Here is a 22042-nt window from a genome sequence, read left to right on the forward strand (position 1 = left end):
ACAATGAATCCTCGAAAGTTTTATTCTATAAAAATAAATTGAAGCTCTATTGTTTTGTTTATAAAATGCCTGTGGGGTGTAATTTTGTAATAGGCTGTTACAAATGTTAAAAAGAAAGAGAAAAAAGAAAATCACAGTAAGCTGACCCAAAACCAAGAGTTAAATTATATATTAGAATATTGAAGACAAAACTGTCACCAGGTGCAGACTCTAATGGATTTGGGCAATGAGTTGTATAGAACCTAGTACTGGCAGAAAGCCTATATTACCAGACCGAAGAGACATTAAGAGCTGGACTTTGTTCATAAAATAAATCCTTAAAATAACCCATTCAATGTCTGTTTTAATTTGAAATTATAATGTTACAGTATAGTACCTGTTTACAATTTATGCTACAATGAACCGAAGTATTACATCAGGTTAAAACAGACTTCAAAGCAGATTTAATAAAGAATTCTAACTTAAGAAATGTTTTGCATTTATTTACCTTCTTTATATTGATTTTAATACAGACTTAAGATGTATTGTCACGTTGTATTTTATATTATATATTATATTATTAATAATATTAATATATTATATTATATTTCTACATTGAAGTTAAGTATTGATTTTTAAATTAATTCTATGAGCTTGTAAAAAATAAAAGCTGTGACATTTGCTAATCTAAAAGCACACACATATAAGATTATACATGTCAAATGACAGTAATGGACAACATTATTTACTTCTTAAGCAGGAAACAGGCAAGACTGCTCCAATATGTTTTTGTCAACCAAACATTAAATAATAAAACAAACTTTTAAAAGAACGTTCAAAAGTCATGTGATGCAGTGGAATGCACATGGGTGTGTTCCACTGCATCACAAACGAGTACAGTTTCAACTTAATGGCCATCACAGCTAAATTTAGCTGTAACCTCTGAGCTAAGAAGCAGTAGAACTGGTTTTGACACAGTGTCATAGAAGAATGTTGAATACTTACACTTCGGGTTCTGTCTTGTAAAAAGAAACATTCGTAGATGTTTCATTTGTATGAAAATGAGGCAGACTAGTTTCATGCCCTCAAGCAGCATTTGAGTTTTTCTTTTTTGTGAGTTAAGCTTCCTTGGGTTTTATTAGCCATGCTGTAATTAACCACACCGTTGTAACCTTCTGACAATTATTACAGGTCTATTAATATAGGTGAAATAAGGAAATACTCTAGAGCACTTAAGCAAGAAAACCTAACCATAGTCAAATTATGACTACAGTGTCTCGCAAATGTATTTAGACCCTTGCACAATTTTCACAATTTGTTGCTTTAAAGTTCACAGTCATGACACTTTTAAGTTGCAATTAATATTCCTACTCATCCTACTCCTAATCATCCTACTCAAAACATTGAAAGCAAAAACAAAAAAGGAACTATAGCTTGTTTATTGTAGCTTATAAAGTATGAAATAAATAATGTATCTTATTATTATGAAAGAAAAATGGAATTCAAAACTGCATATTCAAACCTTTTGTTGCCAATTTAAATTAATTTAGGTACAAAAGTACCTTAATGAGTCATACTGTATAATTAGTTGAGTGGCTAATAATAATAAAAACACTATGTCAGGTAGTGAATTTCAAGCAAATATCCAAACATGAAGATGGTGACAGGCAGATGTTCCTTTAAACAGGAGTCAAGGGTGGTACTACTTAAATGGCCTATCTTACTTCTCTAACAGGGCCTGTGGTTCTCTTCTTAATGCTAGATCTAGATTTAATGTTAGAGAGAGAAGGAAAATCTTTACTCCTTAGCAAAGCGTGTCGATAGAGGACTCTCCCATCTTGCTGCAAGTGCAGTGTAAGTATGCAGTGTGTGGGTTGCGTGTTCACCTCGCACATGCATTGGGAGCAGCTGCTGGTCAAGCGGGCCTTGATGCTATAGAGGTGCAGGCATGTGTAAGAAACAGGTTGTGTGTGGTCACAGTGCCTGGAATGCTTCTGATCTGTGAATGCCACAGAGGTAATAATTACATGCCTTGAAGGACTCCACACTGTCTCTTAGGGATCTGAGATAGAGACTTGTATCTGCAGATGTACATCCAGCAGAGGTTAGTAGCTGCAATTCATCTGCAATGTGGCATGGATAGACACCTAATGCTGTGGGCTGTGAAAACCCTTGGGAGTATGTTGGTGTGCGGGACACAGCAGGTTGATGCTGCAGTCTTTCCCAGAAGGGCAGCAATGTCAAGAAAATGGAGAGGTTCTGTCCATGAGTATATCATGATAGCTGGAGTATTCCCTGGCTCTGCACATGGCAGAGGGTATCATTTTGGCTGCTGGCTCTCTGGTGGAGAGTAGGGTCTAGCACGGCTCCAATGTCAGAAAAGAGAAAGGTTTTGGCCTGGGCGAGTACATGGCACACTGGGATGTAGTTTGATTACTGTCTATTATAAAGAAAGCATGGTGTGTTAATGTGGTGGCAATAGGGCTGTATGGGCTGCCCACCAGATTGAGAAAACTGTGGCTGAAGGGTAAGAGAGCATGGGAACTCAGTCTCTGTACCAGAGGAGGAGCAGCAGTTGCTTGTCTACACCTGGCTCTCTGACAGTGCAGTGTGTATGTTGGTCAGAGGTGAAATCAAGGAAAGGGCAGCTGCAGAGTGTGTTTGGAATGCTGGCTAAGGGACATGAGAGAGACACACCAATAACTGCAGGATAACTGTAGAGTTTTTAAAGAAGAGAAGAGAATAATTGTGTAGTGAGTGGCAGAAGAGTCAACAATTATATACAGACAGAACTGCAACCAACCTCCCAGGTAGGGTACGGCCTGTGTTTTTTATAAAGGTCAAGAAGAAAAAATTGTACAAATGCATAGATCAGGAGAAGAGCATAAAACATGGGTAAGAAAGTCTGTGGGTCAACGATATCCTTGTCACTCCAATAAGGGTGCTTGTATGGAACTGGAAAAAAACCCTCTCAAATTGCACATAAAGTTTGCAATAAAGCACTTAAGTGATACTGTAAACATGTGTTAAAAGACCAAACTAATTTGTAACTTGCATCACCACCATCCCTAATGTCAAGCATGGTGGATGCAGCATTATGTTACTGTTCATCAGCAGGGACTGGAAGATAGTCAAGACTAATAGGAACATAGATGGAGCGAAGTACTGGAAAGCCTTAGAAGAAAACCTGTTTCAGACCTAAACCCAGGAGACAATTAATCTTTCTGCAGGTCAACGAGTCAAAGCTTAAGGACAAAACTACACTGGAGTTGCTTAGAAAGAAGCAAGTGAATGCCCTTGAGTGGCCCAGCCAAAGTCCTGACTTGAATTTTACTGAGATTCTGTGGAAATACAGTACTTGAAAATGTCTGTCCATAAGCAATCCCAAGCAATTTGAAAACACTGCATTTGTATGAAAACAAACACTGAAAAGCAAATCTAACAAGTAAAATGGCCAAACACTGCACTAAACCAATGTGCAAATTTGGTTGAGACCCAAAAAGACTAGTGGATGTATATGATGCTAAAGATGCATCAAGCAAATATTGAGGTCACTGGTATGAATATTTATGCAATCATCATCAGTTGATGTTCACTTTCAGTTTTTTTCTCATTAGTGTCCACTGACATTTACTGTAACTTAAAAAATATTTCTTAGAAATCTTAATTCAGAGTATTCAAGTTTTGAATAAAATATAAAGTATAATTTCTTAATGGGACACTATAGGAAGGGTCTGAATATTTTTGCAAGGTGTTGATTGTGCACTCCATGTATTTTAAAATAGAACAGAGATAACTACTAAATACCTATATAAAATTAAACAAGAACTACTCATTTTTCTGAACCTATTTTTCAAAGTGATTTGTTTTTCGTTTGTCTTTACAAAAGCAGGCTGTTGGCTTTGTAAATATGAGTGTAAGACCATTACCTGAACATCTGACTCCCTGAGCAATTAATCCCCACATGAAGTTGGCACAGTATTCGCACCAGTGTGGACCTCGAAACGTGTGGACCTAAGAGCAGAGAACACAGAAAACAGGAGGCTGAGAGACAGATGGTCTGGCAGATGGAACACACAAAGGACAACAGAAGCAATCTACACAGCAGGAATTTCATTGCCAAACAGTGATGACTGTGTGGGTATTCTATTATTATCTGCCTTTGAACTGATCAACACTAAAAAGAACTTTCTCGTAATTGTGTATTTACAGAATGCTATGCTGTCACAAATGCAGATGAAATCTTTACAGAAAGTACTTCTTTTTCAAGACCATACAGAGAAGCAGAAACACCCCAGAATCAAATGATTAATTCAATTTCTTGTAGTCTCTCTACCGAAAAAAGGGTCATTTTAGAACAAGCAACAGAGCCCTGATCACTGAGGACATAAATCAATTTCTGGCACATTCTTACTCTTCTAAACAGGGAACTTATTGGGTCACAATTATTTTTGTTTCTCATTTAAATTTTGAGCTAGTTAATGGTTTTAAAATGTGTATTTAAATCTAAAAATATTTAATTATGCTCAGGAAAAGGCTAAAATTAGATTAACCTACATAAGGATTTGAAGAAAGAGTGAATTTAAAAACAAAGTCACAAGTAGGCAAATGTAGCTGAAAATTTGTTTAAAAAATGTATCACACAGTCAAGTTTGTTTTCAGGTAACATTTTAATAATCAGCTTCAAAATGTCCAACTTCAATAAAATAACCAACTTAAAAATCTCACTAAGGGTAAAAAATAATACTTGAAAGATTCGAAATAAGCATTGCTGCCTTGCAGCCCTGAGGCCCTGAGGCTCTGAGTTCATTTCTAGACCTGAGATGTGCTGTCACACTTCAGTTACATAACCACCTCATGACAAACAACCTTTTTGAACCCCTCCAATCTGGCTTCCGTCAACTTCACAGCCAGAAACTGCCCTGGTGAAAGTCACCATCGATCTTCTAATAGCTTCTGATTCTGGTTCTCTTTCTATACTCATCCTTCTTGATCTCAGTGCTGCTTTTGACACTGTTGACCATAACATCTTACTTTCTCGTCTTGAGACTGTTTGGAGTTTCTGACACTGCTCTCAAATGGTTCAAATCTTACCTCACTGATCGCTGTCACTTTGTCTCTCTTAATGGGTACAGGTCTGAAATTGGTGTTGTTAAGTCTGGTGTTCCTCAGGGCTCAATACTGGGCCCCTTGCTCTTCAGCATTTACATGTTCCCACTTGGTCGGCTTTTAAGATCACATGGCCTCAGCTTTCATTTCTACGCTGACGATACTCAAATATACATCCATACCAAACCTGACATTGATGTGGCTGTCTCTATTCTATCTAATTGCATCTCTGACATAAAAATTTGGATGACTCAAAACTTCCTTCATCTTAAGTAAGACAAGACTGAAGTCATGCTTATTGGTACCCCCCATCAACTTCGTAAAGCCAGTCCTGTAACCCTATCTGTAGATGGCTCTGTACTTCAATCAAAAATGAAAAACCTTGGGGTTATATTCGATTTTGGCTTAACATTCCACCCACATGTGCACCATACTGTCAAAACATCTTTTTTTCACCTTAGAAATATCGCAAGACTAAGCACTATGCTATCATTAACTGTGGCTGAAAAGCTGATGAACACATTTGTATTTTCTCGAATTGACTACTGTAATGCTCTACTCGCTGGGGTATCTAAATCTACTCTGAACAAACTGCAGCATGTCCAAAATGGCTTGGCACCTCAGTACCTGTCTGAACTATTATCGCCCTACTCCCCACCTCGCAACCTCCGCTCTTCAAATTATGCCCTCCTTACTGTCCCCCAAGCCCGTCTACATTGTATGGGTGACAGGGCCTTCTTCTGTTATGCCCCCAAGCTCTGGAACTCTTTGCCCAAGGATATCAGAGAGTCACTCCTTCAAATCCAGACTCAAAACCCTCTTCTTCAGAAAAGCCTTTACTTAACTGGTTCCATTCTTCACCCTTCTGCTCTTCTTAGTACCACCATCCACGGTCTCCTCTATATATTGTAATTGTGTCTTATCTTGAGTATTCTCCTTATTTATTGTTGTATTCTTCTTATTTATTGTTATTGTCATCCTGTAAAGCGCTTTGAGAAGCCACCTTTAAAGGTTCTAAATAAAATAAAGTTTATTATTATTATTATTATTATTATTATTATTATTATTATTATCTGTGTGGAGTTTTTCCACTAGTATGTTAACTGGTTTCTGGGAAAACTAACCCTGGTGTGAGTTTGTGAGTATGTCTGTCTTTGTTTGCCCAGTGATGGACTGGCTTCCCATCCAGGGTGCACCCCACCTTGCGCCTGTTGCTTGTTGGCTCCCCCATGATCCTGAATTGGATGAAGCGGTTAGAAAATGGATGGGTGACTGGATTCAAAATGGCGAATAGTACTATCTGAAACTTTTAACAATATGGAATTACATAGAATATATGAATCAATCTAAGTATTTATCATTATTACTTTAATATTCTACAGCAGGATTAAGAAGCAAAAAGTGGTTCACTAAAACATAAGAGCACACAATTCGTAAAACAATAAATGTTATAGTTCTATACTGTTGTTAAGGAGATTATGCAATTAAAGATCTTAATTAAACTAATAGATGAAAATAGGAATAGATAACAGAATAGATTAAAATTAAGGAACCCCCCCTGGAATGGTAAATGCTACATTGCAAAATAATAAATACATTAAATGCACCTATACAGTACTAGTTTTAAATTAAAATCATTAGAAATTTGCAAACCTCATGACAGTACTTTTTTATTTCTGTTCTCACAGTTTTTTGTATAACCGCTTTGTGATTTTCAACATTTAAGATACTCTCTTAAATCAAGTGCGCCGACATGCAACAGCTGGTGCTTTTGTTAAACGTGCGATACGCTGGGGTACCATAATTGATTTAGAAAACTTTGAAAACACAATAAAAAAACCCAAAATAAAAATTAGTCCTATTTCCAACTAGAAAAGCAGGCAAACTCTATAACTGTTCAGGCAAAATCTATAACTGTTCATTATGTCCTTTCAGAGATACACTTTTAACACCTACAGTAGTTCACAAGCCAGCACAAAAAATGTATTTAATGACAATCATAACTACTAAAGCAAACAAAAAAAACACCTAATTTAACATATGAGACTATTCTTTGGAAGTCAATTATGTATTGGAAATAAGGGTTTGTGCAACCCCTCTTTCATCCTCTGTCCAAATGAATTACTGCAAATGAGTAAACATGAAATGCCAAATGTCATTTTTGTTTATGTTTACTGAAGCACACCTAAGATGCAACGCATTTGCCTTTTAGTTTGCAACTTTTATAAAAGAAAAAAGAGTAAGAATGTGCACAAGAAAAGAGCTAAGGTAAACATGTTTTTTTGACATGCTATTGTTTCTTTTTGCAGGAAGGTGGACATACTGTACTTCCTGCAAAAAAATGATAGCAGATATACTGACAGTAAGGAGGAAACAGAGCCTAAGTTATCTTACTGTTATCTCCAGTTAATGTTAGCAAATGCTGATTCTATCAAGAGCATGTATCCTTTAGCTCTACTGAACAACTGTGCCACATGTCTCTTGCAATGAGTAATTCTTTTGATGTACATGATAAAGAAACCTATTTTACTCCCCTGTTATGGAATATGGGGGATTCCATAATGGGGAATTAAAATAGGTTTCTTTTTCTTTAAAAATGGTATTCATCACAGGGCAGTTATACCACCTGATCTCCCTAGAGGTGACAGGTTAGTTCCTATTGTTAAGGCTTGCTTGAGCAAATTAGAAAAAAACTTGGGCCATCTCCTTGAGGCAATTGTAAATAAGGCTATTTTCTCAAGAAAAAATGTTGTTTAGTACCATGATTTTGGGAATCTGATTCTAGTACTACCAATTTCAATGTCAGAACTGCCATATTTCCTGGTGTTGTGTTGATTTCAAAAGACAGACAGACACTATATGATTGTTATTCATGTTTCTTGGAAAATAATTAATTGTTACCCTCATTAGATGACAACAGAAACCTTGTTGAGGTTTCCCTAGGTGTTTACCCATATAACCTCTTGCCCAATATTCAACTGGGCTGCATAGTTGCATCGAACGTAGATCAATAGGACATGAGTAAAAAAATCCCTTCAGAAGAAAGTAAGTATTAAACTGTTACAATAAAGTATGAAGGTTTTGAGGCCATAAGCATATCTACTGTTTACCTCATCCTGGGAAGAAGTATTTTTGTTGTTCATTACTTTCTCGTTATTTTATCTGTTTCTGACTTTTTAAGTTTTTTAAAAAGTATTTTTGTGCACTGCTAGGGTAATTATAGCAAGAAGGGTACAACAGTCCATCACAAGATGACCTTTTAGAAAACTGTTATATGCACACCACTTATGTTCGGTGTCTATTTTGCATGCCACCTAAAGTATTTGTCTAGTGCTGCAGTGAGTGTATCCAGGCCTAGAGTCCTCAGGTTACATGACTGGTGTCTACAAGTGCATTGTTCAAAGTGTATATGAGAATGACAGCTTTTTCCTACTTAGTAAGGTAGAAGATGAAGCTCATCCAAAATTATTTCTGTCTTGCAGAGACCGGCTTTTCATTTTAATGGCTCAATAAGAGCATGTTTGTATGTCCATGTTGTGAAAAAACAAGGGTTTTTTCCATGTGTTCCAGTTTCCTCCTACAGCAGAAAAATATACTGGTTCCTTAATTGGCTTCAGAAAAATCTATCCCTAGGCATGAGTGTGTGCATGTCAATATGTATGCCCTGTGATGGACTGGGCTCTCATCCAGGGTGTACCCTGCTTTGAGCCTGTTGCTTGTTGGGATAGGTTCTGGCTTCTTGCAACTCTGAGTTTGTTAGAAAACAGATGGCTGAATACTTATTAATTACTTATTAATGCATATTGTATGTGTTATTGTAATATGTTTTTCCTAAATAAATGATAATGTGTATGAGATTTAGATGTACAGTTGGTGAAGGAGAACTGAGTACAAGAGGCAATTAAATCATTTTTGTCATTCTGACTTTAACAGCAGATATTTACAACAAAGGAATGACAAACGTTAACATGAAGAATGACTTCAGGGATATCACAAGTAAATCCTGTTCCATGGGCAGATAACTACAAGACACAGACACCCTGTATCATTAAAGATGTGGGTAAGAACAGCCCAGCCAAGTAAGATGGAACAAACAAATTTACAGCATCAAGCCGACAGTAGAAAATAACACCAGTGTTCCTCTAACAGCTAACATGTAGAGCTAACATGTAGTGTAGTGTGTTAAAGAGACTTTAAAGAGACAGTGTAATGTAATGTCTTAAAGAGACTTTAGACACATTATTTGTGACTATCTTGAATAAAAATGTTGATTACTCATAATAAGACCACAATAAGTACAAAAGTGACTTATCAGCAAATAATTAGTAATACTTCAAGACAAATTTAATTTGTAAAGATCATTTCTAATTACAATGCAGAAAGAAGTGCAACAAAAAGATTCAAATCATACTGCAGTTTGATGCATTTAGGTTTCAGCAAAAATGTAAAGTTTCAGGAAAACATGGAATTGAACTGAGAAATGAAGCATGAAATGTAGTACTGCATTTTTTATAGTCAGAACAATACATTATTAATAATCACAACTGTCATGGTCTATTCACATACAGTATTACACATAGTCTATGTATATACCATGTATATAAGGAAGTTCACATAAAAAAAAACTCTTAAGGAAAGTGAAAGGTCAGTGATGTATATACAGCAGGAAAGGAGACTCTTACCTTAAAGTTGTGAGCCTTCTCATAGTTAAAATTATTTTCATTTTCCTTTATTGCAGCCCTCTTGACCAGGGACGTAACCTGTGCAAAGGCAAAGTGTTTTAGAGGTTTCCATACCAATGTTCCTCTTCCACTCACTTTCACCCCCAGGACCATGGCTAACAGCTACTGCTGTTTTCTGTCTTGTTTTGACTTCTACAGTATCTGGCTACAGTTCTGCTCACTCTGTAACCACAGCTCCTCCGAGTGCAAATCTTTTGGGTCCCAGAATCTATCCATTTCTTCCCTTAAACAGTGAGGCTGACATCACTTAGGTCTGTAAACCCTCTTCTAAAAGCAGTCAGCTAAGTTGTAGCAGCTGTGCTCCAGTCTGCTGAGACCTCTGGCATGTGATTTCAATAGGCTGTCTTAGGAGATGGAAGGGGTTTCTGCATCTGAATAAGGAAGAGTCCGTCTTGAAGTGAGCTTTTAGAGGAAAAGTGTGCCTCAGACAATAGCCCACATTCATTCACTGAACAGAGAAAAAAATATAAAAAGAAATCCACAGCAACCGTATCTAGACAGACGCTAGACCAGAGCAGTACAGGCAGGGGGTAGCAGCTCAGCTCCCTGAGAGCACAACAGCATTGAAAAGCAAGATCAATTCTACTTGGTACCACATTAAAGAAATGCAGTGTAATCATTCAAAGAAGAGCTGCATCCAATTATTCTATGGATCAGACCCAGTAAGACAATCTGGTCTTGGATTTCAAGAGATTTAACAGCTTAAGCCTCACTCACAGTTTTATATTCTAGTGTGGAAATCCCTATCAAAACAGGTCCATATTAGAGACAGAATTTATTTAGTGTATGTGGATTATGCCCTTTGAAAAGCAGTATTTCAGAGCTGGGACACTGTTAACTTTGTTCTTCCTGACAATTTTCATATTCAGAAAATATCAGAACATATTCAGAAAATATCAGGAATGTTTTTTAACAATAAAATGGATTTCAAACAATAGCCATACTGTATAACCAAAGAAGTGTTGCCATTTCAGATTTTAAGTGGGATACTAAACATTTTAAACATTTTAAATCAGTTTTTAAGCAGCTAACAAAAAGTTAGTATAGTGATCTGCACTATAATGCAGTAAACAGCATAGATCAGTTATATCCACAGCCAAACTTCCTACTCCTTTTAAATGTAGTACCTGTATGCATTCAGACAAGAGAATTACCATATTTCATACACAAACCACCAAAGGTACCATAAGTTACAGTATGTGTAATCTTGATCCATTTCACACAAGCATCTTATCTTAATCTTTTATAGATGACAACAACTATCGGGGCCCACTAAGGCCACTAGGCAACGACAAGGGGTCCCCCTTAATGTGCAACACATCAGTTTTTTAATTGGCACGTTCAGAACTGTGAAACCAGAATTCCCTTCAGTGGCTCTTTTTGTTGCTGCTGTTATAAGTTATAGTTCAAGTTGATTAGTTACAATTTTTTTGCAGTAAATGTGTCAATCGTTGTCTGAAGGTATTTAGACTAAACCCTGTGCGTAGCCGGAGAGATGAATAGTACAGTCTAGAAAAATAAGGTATCCAAATCGCTGGGCGAAGAGAAGTCTGGGGGCCGTAAGCAATGAGTTTGTACGTACTATTTATGAGTAATATATGTACTACAGTACTCACGTACTATGTGTGAGCTGAAGTCCCTCACACCTGAAGAAGGCTTCACAGCCGAAACGTTGTGTTTTCTTTCTTCTCTTTTCAGCATGTAAAAAACCTATTACTTGTTCCTTTGCAGACTAGGCATGCTGACACAGCTACCCACCTGACGTAGTTACAGTATATGTGTTGGAAGGCGCTCTGTTTTATTAACAGACATTTCGACCCAAAGAAGTGTAGTATAGTGATATAAACGTGGGTCATGTCATCCCCATTATACAATGTGCTTATCGCACAAATCCTGCTAAACTAAAAATAAGACACAAGACGAGCATTATTGGACAATTTTTTGAGGCTCTGTTGGAATTTCTCAGTAAACTGAAGAGTTATAGAGGAGACATGTTGTGTATCGCCTCTTTTTACACTTGTAAGAATATTCCAATGTTAATGGGACACGGAAGATATTATTAATAACTTTTTAAATCTGAAGCTGTTAACTCTACTTCACACCTGCATGTCAAGATCACGGTTTCAAAATAAAAAAAACATCAAACCTTTGATTGGATGAGAACGCCATGATTGTTTCGCAAGTATGTGAAACATGACAATTTGTTACAGTTACCATCAGGAGAAAAAAAAGTTAATTTTTTAATTTATTTGTGGCTGCTGCAGTGGCTTGCAATGGCTGGATAGTTAACACTTCCCAAATGCTTTGTTAAGTCTGTCCGTGGGGGGAAGGGGGGAAGGGGGGACTCCAAGGTACGCTGGGCAAATGTTCAAAGTCAAATTCTTCCACGAGGGGGGTACCTTTAAAGTGGAGACGACGGCACTGAATTTTTTTGGCATGCCCTAATTTTAAAGCCCTGGCCAAATATGAAAACAGTATGTACAGTAATAATTCAAACTGAATTAAAAACTGAATTGAACAGGATGAATTGAACTGAATTGAACAGGATGTGCATTTATTAATTATAGAAAAAAAAGCCTTTCTTGGTTTCTCTAGTTCTTAGTTTCTCTATTTCCCTTTAAAATAAACTATTATTTCAAAATGCAGAGTACTACATGGCCAGTATTTACATATGATATTTTGTGATTTAAACAAATTAACACAAGCAGTTTTCGAGGATTTAAGTGTTGGCTGAGTTATTGCAGGATGTAAGACTAGAGATGTACTGTAGATAGGAAAAAGATAATTTGGGGAAAGCTGTGGAATACACTGATAACAACATCACTTACTAATAGGGTTAGGCATACTTTTTACAAAATGACAGTAGATGTTATAGACTGCGGTGGAAGATGATGAAGATAACAGATTGTATGTTTACATAGATACTGAAATGAGGATTGTATTTTAGATTTTGTGTAGTTGCCAGCATTGAACTGTGTGTTGGATGCACATGAAATGAAGGAATGGGCAAACATAGCTGATGCTGATCCACAGCGCCAGCATCTTAAGATGTTTATATTAAGAGGCAATTTGTTTAAATAACTAACTAGGTATGGATACTGATGTGCAAGAGAGGTGGAAAGGCTGTTTCCTTAAGCCAGCACTATAAAATAATTTATCCTCAGTGAGATGCTGCCATTCATAGTGGGTTTCTAACACTGTGTTCCATCCACACAGTGCCTTTACTTCCATCCATTTTCTAATCTCTTTATCCAATACAGAGGTTTCGGATCCTATCCCAGCAAGCAACAGACGCAAGGCAGAATACACCCTGGACATAGCGCCAGTCCATCACAGGACAGACAAACAGACACAAACACACACATCCACCAGGGCCAGTTTTCCCATAAGCCAATTAACCTACCAGTATGTTTTGAACTGTGAGGGGAAATCATATCATACATATGGAGAAAACTTATGGAACTCAGAGAGAACATGCAAACTCCACACACACAGGATGGCAGGAATTGAACCTAGGGCCCCAGTGCTGCAAGACAGCAATGCAAACCAATTTACCACCATTAGAAATGGATGGATACCTTAGTTATCTTTCTACTTCACAGGCTTGCATGCATCATTTAATGTTGAAAGGCGCTGAGACATCTGGTACTATCGTCTTATTTATGAAAAAAAAAAACATAAAAAAGCATTCTAACAACTGTGCCATCCTATTCCTCAGTAAATACATTTTATTTTTATAGACCGTTAACATTGTTAGCAAAATATTTTGAATTATATTTTACCCTATTTTTTCTTTAATTTTGTATTTTACTTATTTTCTGATAGTCAGATTTAATGTATATTTGAACAATGAAAATATATTTTTACAAGATGCAACTTTTAAAAGTGCAACAATTTATTACAGTGCTAAATTTAGTATTTTTGATTACTAATAGTAAAAAAACTTACAGCGTACACAACGATTCTAAGCTGATCATGAAGAAAAAAAATCACCTGTTTTTCACACATAAAAAGTGGTTATTAACTATTTAAACCTGTTTTTATAGCTTTTAAAGTCATGCAATGTCTTAGTTAAGCAGAAACACATAATTGTATCTTATTTTTTATATATTTTTTAAAAATTAAAAAAATCATTTGCCCAGCCTAAGGGTGGTGGGGTGCTTTCATTGACAGATGACACTCCTCCATATGCTTAAGTGAAAAATTAATAAAAACACCAATGTAAACGTCATATTTACAATTTGTTGAAAATAAAAAAATAAAGTTCTCTAAAGCTTTCTCAGTCAAGAATGAGAATTCAGGTAGGGAGCTATGTAAGCATGTGCAGGCAGCAAAAGATCAGATAAACAGGGAAGAAAACGCTTTCAGAGAAAACAATGTTTCAGGTGTGAACAATACAGATTCCCAATTCAATTCAGCATAAACCACACCCTGCCCCCACTGCGATTAGAATATACACAAACAAAGCACTGAAAGCTTTACAGTAGATGATCAGGTGTTTCGCAGATGTAAGGATAGTACTATACGTAAATCTGGCTTTATGAACTCACACCTGGGATTCGATAAATTCAAAATAAGGTTTTAAAAGAAAACTGCACCAGGTACTAGATCTTGTTTATATTAAAGTTATATCACTGGGCAGTGGTGGACAGTGTACTATTTTGTCAGCAACCTGCTAATCTGCTTAACACCTGTAGAAAACTTCTATCTGTACGGAATGCGTGTTGCGTTTACAAAATTAAAGTGTTCCAAATGTTTAATTAAGAATTAAAAAGAACTTACAGCTTACACAAAGACTCAAACTACAGTATGGAAAAATTAGTGTTATGAAAAAACGGAACATTTGATTGCTGGTTGCCTTATATTTATTTTTAAAAATGAAATAAAAAATTAGATACGATGACGTGTTCCTGCCTAACTCAAACATTGCGTGACTTTAAAAGCTGTAAAAAATGGTTTAGTTAGCAAAAGTCACCTTGCTCTTACAAGTGGCTCTGTTTTTGATTACACAACACAACTTTGTCTGTCCACGGGGACTTTTCCTTCTCTTCTATATTCTCATGTACGTGTAGAATAGGCGAACCTTCCAATGAAACAAAGAAACCTTCCTCTCACCCAAGACTTGCAGGAAACAGTCGAAACTCACCACACCCGCACTGTTAACTTGATCAACCATTTTTACATGTTCCTTTTAACTACATTGCTGTCGATATTGTAGCAATAGACAAAATGAAACGCTTGGAGTTTGTAATGTAGGGCGCTCTGAATGAGTTAAACTTTGATGCAGGACAAATAAATGTATTTCCCACAAGCTATACTGTAGTGGCAGTACTGTAGCAATTTGAAATTATTCATTGTTATTAATAAATCACTTAGCTTCAAACATGTTGTGATATTTAGAAATATAAAAAATATCAATATAGTGTCCATAATATTTGCTATTTTAATTTTTCAAAGAAATGTTTATTTGTTAAAAGAAATCTCATGGAGACAGCTGGGCTCAAACCCCCGACCTCCAGCATGCATAGCACATGCCTAAGCCATTACACCGCACACATAGTCACGGGTGAATGAGTTAAATTGATGCAGACATTTACAACGAAAGTCTACTACTGTGATAATTTGAGCTGTATGAATACAATTATATAGATACGCGATTGCATATTATATTCCCTATTAATAAAATTCTAAAAAGTATGTGTTTTACTGCATAACGAGCATAAGTATTTACAGAAAAGGTTAAAACATTATAACATTTTACTAAGTATATAAACTTAATATACTCAGAAGAAGCACATAAAAACTTTTCCAAAATAACCACAGTATGTAACCAAATGAAAGACTTTGATGCTTAATGTTTAGGAAAAAAGTGGAATACTGCTGTGTATTTTTTATTTAAACTACCAATACCAGCCACATACAGTTTACATAATATGTTGCTAAATTAATATTGTTAATGACCTTCAGACACATTTTGCTAAACTTCTTTTAATGCTCAGCTGCTAAAAATTCCCTTTAGCTGTAAAATTCCATATAAATATTTAATATTAAGCAGATTAAAACATGCACAGTAAAGAGATTAAATGATTAAATTGTTTCACTAACAACCAATGCACCACAGGTACCCCTCTTGGTCATTTTGGCCAGCCAATCACGTACTGCGGTACAACGCGGCGAACTGTGGGTAATTTCGAGAATTACAGGGTTGTACCGTGCATTTTGAGTTGCTGCATCTGTAGTTCATAAAATCCCATTATACGATGCACTGAACATCCTACATCCTAAAATTTAATAGATTATGAGCTGGTTACTGGACATGAAACATAGGGTACAGGAAAGGAGTAAATCCTAAGAATGTGTGCTATAATTTGTTGTGTACCTCTGTGATCTGTACTAGGACTACTGCTGTTACTACTTCTTAATTTATATAAATAATCTGGTGCAAGTAACAAACTAACCAAATTTTCAGATTACTAGGAGGTTTACCCAAACACTATTAAAGCTGCAAAAGATATTCTAAAAGTTCCCAAATCTAGTACTTAATAAACACTTCATAGTCAAAATTAAGTATTGGTGCATGTTTCAGAAAGTATTCACATTTACAAAACATTTCCATGTTCCCTATTTCACCTTCCAAAAAAGAATACTTTGCTTACTATTACTGAAGGTTTGTTATGGGGGCACCAAAATGAATTTCTTAGCAGAAATTATCATTACATACACATTTTGGGTGCCATTTCATGACAATCACTTCATATAAATTCTTGATAAAAGCAGATTCCATCTTTGTAGAAAACTTTATTAAAGGCGAACTGTGGTTCCAATTTCTCACACTGGTTATTAAATTTTCGATAAAATAAATTCATTGACGTAATAGAAAAAAAATACAAATTTCGAATTAAGCACAAAATCGTGAACTTTGTAAAAGTACTGTATTCTCCATGTTTTTGCAATTCAAAAGAATTGCTGCATAACACAGCCATTCCTGCTCACTAGTCACTGTAATGACTACTGTAATGATATGTACAAGAGAGTAAGAGAGCAGCAGAGATTTCGCCACAGAAATGTTCCAACATGATCTGCATGCAGAGTTAACAAGTAAATAGTATTTGTCAGCAATAGCATCTTCGAGAGCAATATTTCTATTCGATTAAATGAGATGTATTCACAAGCTATTTTTCTTTACAAAGTAATCAGGGCACAACACATCACCAGAAGTTGTTGGTTGCCTCGTTCTGAATCGCAGAACATGGCGCTGGGCATATATTTATTCATATATTTCTCACATATGTGAATAAATATATATATAACCAAAAAAATTAGGTTAACATAATTCCTTCTCTACTGTGAGAGCATCCTTTATCTGGAAGGCTCATCATCTTGCCCCATAGAAGCTTGTTAGGATTCATTTTGCCAGTATGTCTACCCTACAGATTAGTCTATTTTAGTAACTGACAGTGTATCATCAAGTGAACACTCTGCGCTCAGCACACATCAACCAGTTCATAGATGGGGATTATTAGGAGGCCGTAACTGGTAAAGGCCAAGGGGTAATTAACCTTGTTAAGTGTCCAACCTTAACAATCTCCCATGCAGGTACTGGCCAGGCTCACACCCGGTTAGCTATAGTGGGTTGCCAGTTGTGAGTTGCAGGGTGATTCTTAGTTAATTATTTAGCACTCCAGGTCAGGAACTAAAGCCAGGGCCCTAGATGTGTGAGGTACCAATGCAAACCATTGTGTCACTGTAACAATTGACACATTTGATACAATTCCAAACAAGCTTGGGACTGCCAAACGTGATTTTAAAGAGATGTTAACCTGTCCTTCACAATAAAAATACCAGCCAAGAAACACAAATAACATCCATTTTTAAAGATTATTACTTTATAAATATCTTAAATCATCTGTCATGACTTTTAAGAGAAGGCAGCAGATTACTGAAAATATATTTTGCTATTGTACAGACAGAATAATACTAGCAATCTAACCTGTTGGTCCACTTTTCCTGCTTGCAAGCCTTAATGTAAAACAACTAGGAAGATTTGTAATCACTATGTTATTTTAAATTAAAACAGCAGATGCAAAGGTTGTCTAGAAATGCTATCAATTTCCCATCATAAAACTGATTTTCACAGGTATTTAAACTTTACATCTCACCTCTAAATGTACATAAAAAGTAAATTGAAATAAATTAATTCAGGATTCAATGTGATATTCACAGTATCCCATAACATTATTCAAAGCGTTGTTGACACTTGCTGACATCCTGTAGAAAGAGAGATGGAAGAATTGGAAAGCTCAAGGAGGATCTACAAACACAGTTGCATTTGTCAGGGATGGTAAGAAGTGGACAAGATCAAGAAAAATCAAAGATTCTATCTTGCATAGAGCTTCATTCAAGGTGCAATACACTATAAATTTGAATAATATTATTTTAAAAAACACTGAAGCAAAGCTGTCAGCTTTTCACTTGCTAAATATCCAATGTATATATACAATCACCTCCAAACCATTGGTCTTGATGAGTAAAAAAGACTTTATAAATTAACAACATGGGTAATGAGGATTATTGTAGCTATTGTAAATGTTATGAGCATTTCCAACATGTGGTTTATACAGTATTTTATTCAATTAATGATTAAATGAAATCAATGACATTAGAAATGTATTTCAGTTAAATAAATTATTAAATGCTACAATTATTGGCACTCCTGTTTTCAGTCTTTTGTATAATTTTTAATATTAATTTTGGAGGTGACTGTATATACCATGCTTTGTTCCAAAATTCTACAAGTGATGTATAGATGACTGTGTTGGTGCAGCCACCTGCTAAAGCAATCGGCTACTGCAATTTCAACATCAATTTCCATCCTTCTTTTCACTATCAATGTATCCTCCATCATGGATTAACGTTTTCCAAAATCTGGAGTGCCCAGTAAACTATACAGTATAATATATACTGTATATATACTGTATTAGTGATCCATACATCTGCTTTACAGACGTAACTCAATTCCTTGATAGTACATCCCATATCAAAACAGATTAGTATCTACACTGTACACAGACACTCTGAATAGTGACAGAACACAAAATCTGTGAAGCTCAGGAGAGGTAAAATATTTCCTCAAGTCTTTGTGGTTATTCATTAAGTGAAAGAATTTGCACAGCTTTCCTGAGGGCATTTTTAAGTGCATAAGGGAAGTTACTTTGATTGTAGAGATATACACTACTACTTGCTAAGATCGTTCAGTAAACTAGTTTTCACTGTTAAATAAGCAGCTAAACAGTATTAAATTTATACCAATAAAAGATGGCAGGAATGTTGCTGAAATAATTTAACTTGATTCTTTATACCTCCAAAAATAAAATCATCTCACTTTGTTTTGCCACAAACATGTTGGAGAGAGAGTAGTAATAGAGAAGCAGGACATTCCCATATATACTGGCATCGTTCAAGAATTCAATCTTATTGGGACGAAGTGTCGTCTCTGATTCAAGATATATTATGTTTAGAAATTCCAAAGTCTTGTTCAGTTCTGTATCTGGGTATTCTGCATCATGAGGTTGTGGGAAGAGATAAATAATTGCTAGAAGTATTTTTGGCAGCAAGCAAGAAAGCTTTTATACATAAATGGTTACAAAGAGATCCCCAATCAAAGAAAAATGGATTTCTATTGTTTCAGAGATTTATGAAATGGAAGAAAGTTTGTTCTTATTTTCACCCTCCTTTTTCCCCAGCACTATACACTCTGTAAAAATGCATAAGAATGATAAATAACAGACTTTATATTCATTTATATTTGTAATACTTGAGGTTCTGAGATGACTGGCAACTTTTTTATTTCCGATTTTATTTGTATGATTTTATTTGTATGTTCATACAAAAAAATAAAATAAAAGCATAACAAAATATAAACTGATAAATCTTATGATCAGTATTTCACTTATAATGAATGGTGTTACATTTACATACTGATAAATCTTTTGATAATTATAGATGGCACAAATAATTCACATTATCAAGGCTAAGGGATTATATATTGTAATTATTAAATGTAAAGGAAATCAAGGAATTTTATTTGAAGGCTTTATGGTTTAATTTATTTTAATAGTATATTGGACAAATATTCTAGATTACATCCTAAGGGACAAAAGGGATGAGAAACGTATTTCCTACTGTAAATACTTTAAACCTTATAAAATGTTAAGATTGCTTGAAATATTAGAAATACAGAATTTTACACTTAAGATAAAAATCACACCTGTCAATACATGAAAAACATTTTGTTCGTATATAAAGAAAAACCATGATACGTCTCAACATATTTGTGTAATGTGAAACAAAAGTTTACAGATAAAGCTGTTCAACTGGTACTGTCACTTCTGAAATCCTTTTCATGAGATGAATCAAAGCACATAATAATACAGAAAAAACAAAGCATGCAGTTTCCAAGATATGGTAGATTAGCATACCGGTTGAGTGTAGGTCACGTCAGTGCTTAACTGGAGGCTGACAGTGATATTATAAGATTTGTAGAAGGTTTCAGCAATCAACAGCCCTGGTCGAGACCATTCATCCTATGTACTGTACATATTATTTAATTCCTAGAGCAAGGGCTTATTTACAACTACTTATAAATTAGGCATTCATCATAATTACTGTATTTTGTAACTATAAAGTTTTGAATGTGTAAATATGTCATCATTTGCACAGCAACCAACATACTCAGAGGATGCTAATGACTTAGAGTAGGAATAACTCAGATTGATATGATCATAGATTGGTAAAAATATACACAGTTAAATACATAAAATAAATATAATAATGTCTGAACGAACAGTATTTTCTGGAAATGTGTTTAAATAAAAAAAAGAAGAAAACAATGAATGAAATTTAGGTAATTTCAGAGATTTTATAGATTTGTTTAATACAGGGACAATTTACCTTCCTGACACTTGAAGTGGACGCTTTTGTGGGGCGGAGCGGTGGCTCTGTGGCTAAGGATCTGTGCCTGTGACCGGAAGGTTGCCGGTTCAAATCCCGCAGCTGGCAGAGGAATCCTACTTCGTTGGGCCCCTGAGCAAGGCCCTTAACCCCAACTGCTCCAGGGGCGCCGTACAATAGCAGACCCTGCGCTCTGACCCCAAGCATCTCTCCCTGTCTCTGTGTCTGTGTCTCCCTGGAGAAAAAGCTGGGGTATGCAAAAAGACGCATTCCTAATGCAAGAAATTGTATAGGGCTAATAAAGAAACACTATTATTATTATTATTTTTTCAGTATATCATGATGAAAACTAATTATTTTTATCATATTTAATATGTAGTTTTGTTCTGAACTTAACTAAAAAGACTTTACCTCAAATTCCATTGAAAGATGATGATTAACAACAAGTAAAAAAACACAGTACTACAATGCACATAGACACGCATAGAGTTGGTATTATTTCTGTGCCATTTTGTTTGTTGTTCACACAAAAAAATCGCAAGGGAGCAAAAGATACAGCAAGCTTTAACACAAACCACCAGTAATAAAGAACACACATGACAGAATGTGTCCCAGGTAAGATGTTGTGAAAGACAAGAATCCAGGTAATGTACAGTGAATGATTCAGTTGCAAAGAGAAAAAGTTTTCTTTCAACTATGTGCGTTTATATTTAAGAAATCAACAGATAGACATATTATATAACATAGTATATTATAATTTTATAACATATTAAATTATAATTGTATATGTTAGATACATAAAAATACTGTGCTTTGCCCTGTCAATGTTACCCTAGTAGAGTCTATCTGAGAAAATTTGTATGTACTGTACATGCAAATATCTGCCAAGGTGTTTCTGGAAAAAGGAATATTTTCCCTTTAATACCTTTGCCACTATATAAATTAAAACTAAACCATGTCTGAATTAAAGTAGTGGAAATGTCATCTCTACTCGAACTGGTAACACTTGCTGCCATGTTTATAAAAGGGTTTGTGAGTGTTTATAGACAAATACTTTGTAGGTATTGGGACAGTAAAGTCAAGCAATTCAGATTTGAAACAAAAAGATGAATATTAAGCAAAAGTATATAATCTTACCTTTTATAACATAACATCATCATCACTTTATTAACCCTTTACAATTTCTTGCATTAGGAATTTGTCTTTTCGTGTACCCCAGCTTGCTCTCCATGAGACACATAGACACACAGATAGGGAGAGAG

The 22042-nt window shown here is 35.4% G+C and overlaps 1 protein-coding gene across 4 annotated transcripts in view; it reads right to left on the minus strand.

Annotated features, from left to right (window-relative positions):
• The window catches only part of chn2 (chimerin 2), a 137936-nt gene that overhangs the window by 12240 nt on the left and 103654 nt on the right, over positions 1–22042 (minus strand). For all 4 annotated transcript variants that reach the window (XM_088601597.1, XM_088601598.1, XM_088601599.1 and 1 more), the window contains 2 exons: positions 9771–9848; positions 3909–3993 (listed from right to left, as the gene is read on the minus strand). In XM_088601597.1, coding sequence (XP_088457723.1) covers positions 3909–3993; positions 9771–9848 — 163 coding nt within the window. The remainder of the gene's footprint in view (positions 1–3908; positions 3994–9770; positions 9849–22042) is intronic.

This window comes from Lepisosteus platostomus, chromosome 12 (genome assembly GCF_059453375.1).
Source record: "Lepisosteus platostomus isolate fLepPlt1 chromosome 12, fLepPlt1.hap1, whole genome shotgun sequence".
In the NCBI taxonomy this organism is placed as follows: domain Eukaryota; kingdom Metazoa; phylum Chordata; class Actinopteri; order Semionotiformes; family Lepisosteidae; genus Lepisosteus; species Lepisosteus platostomus.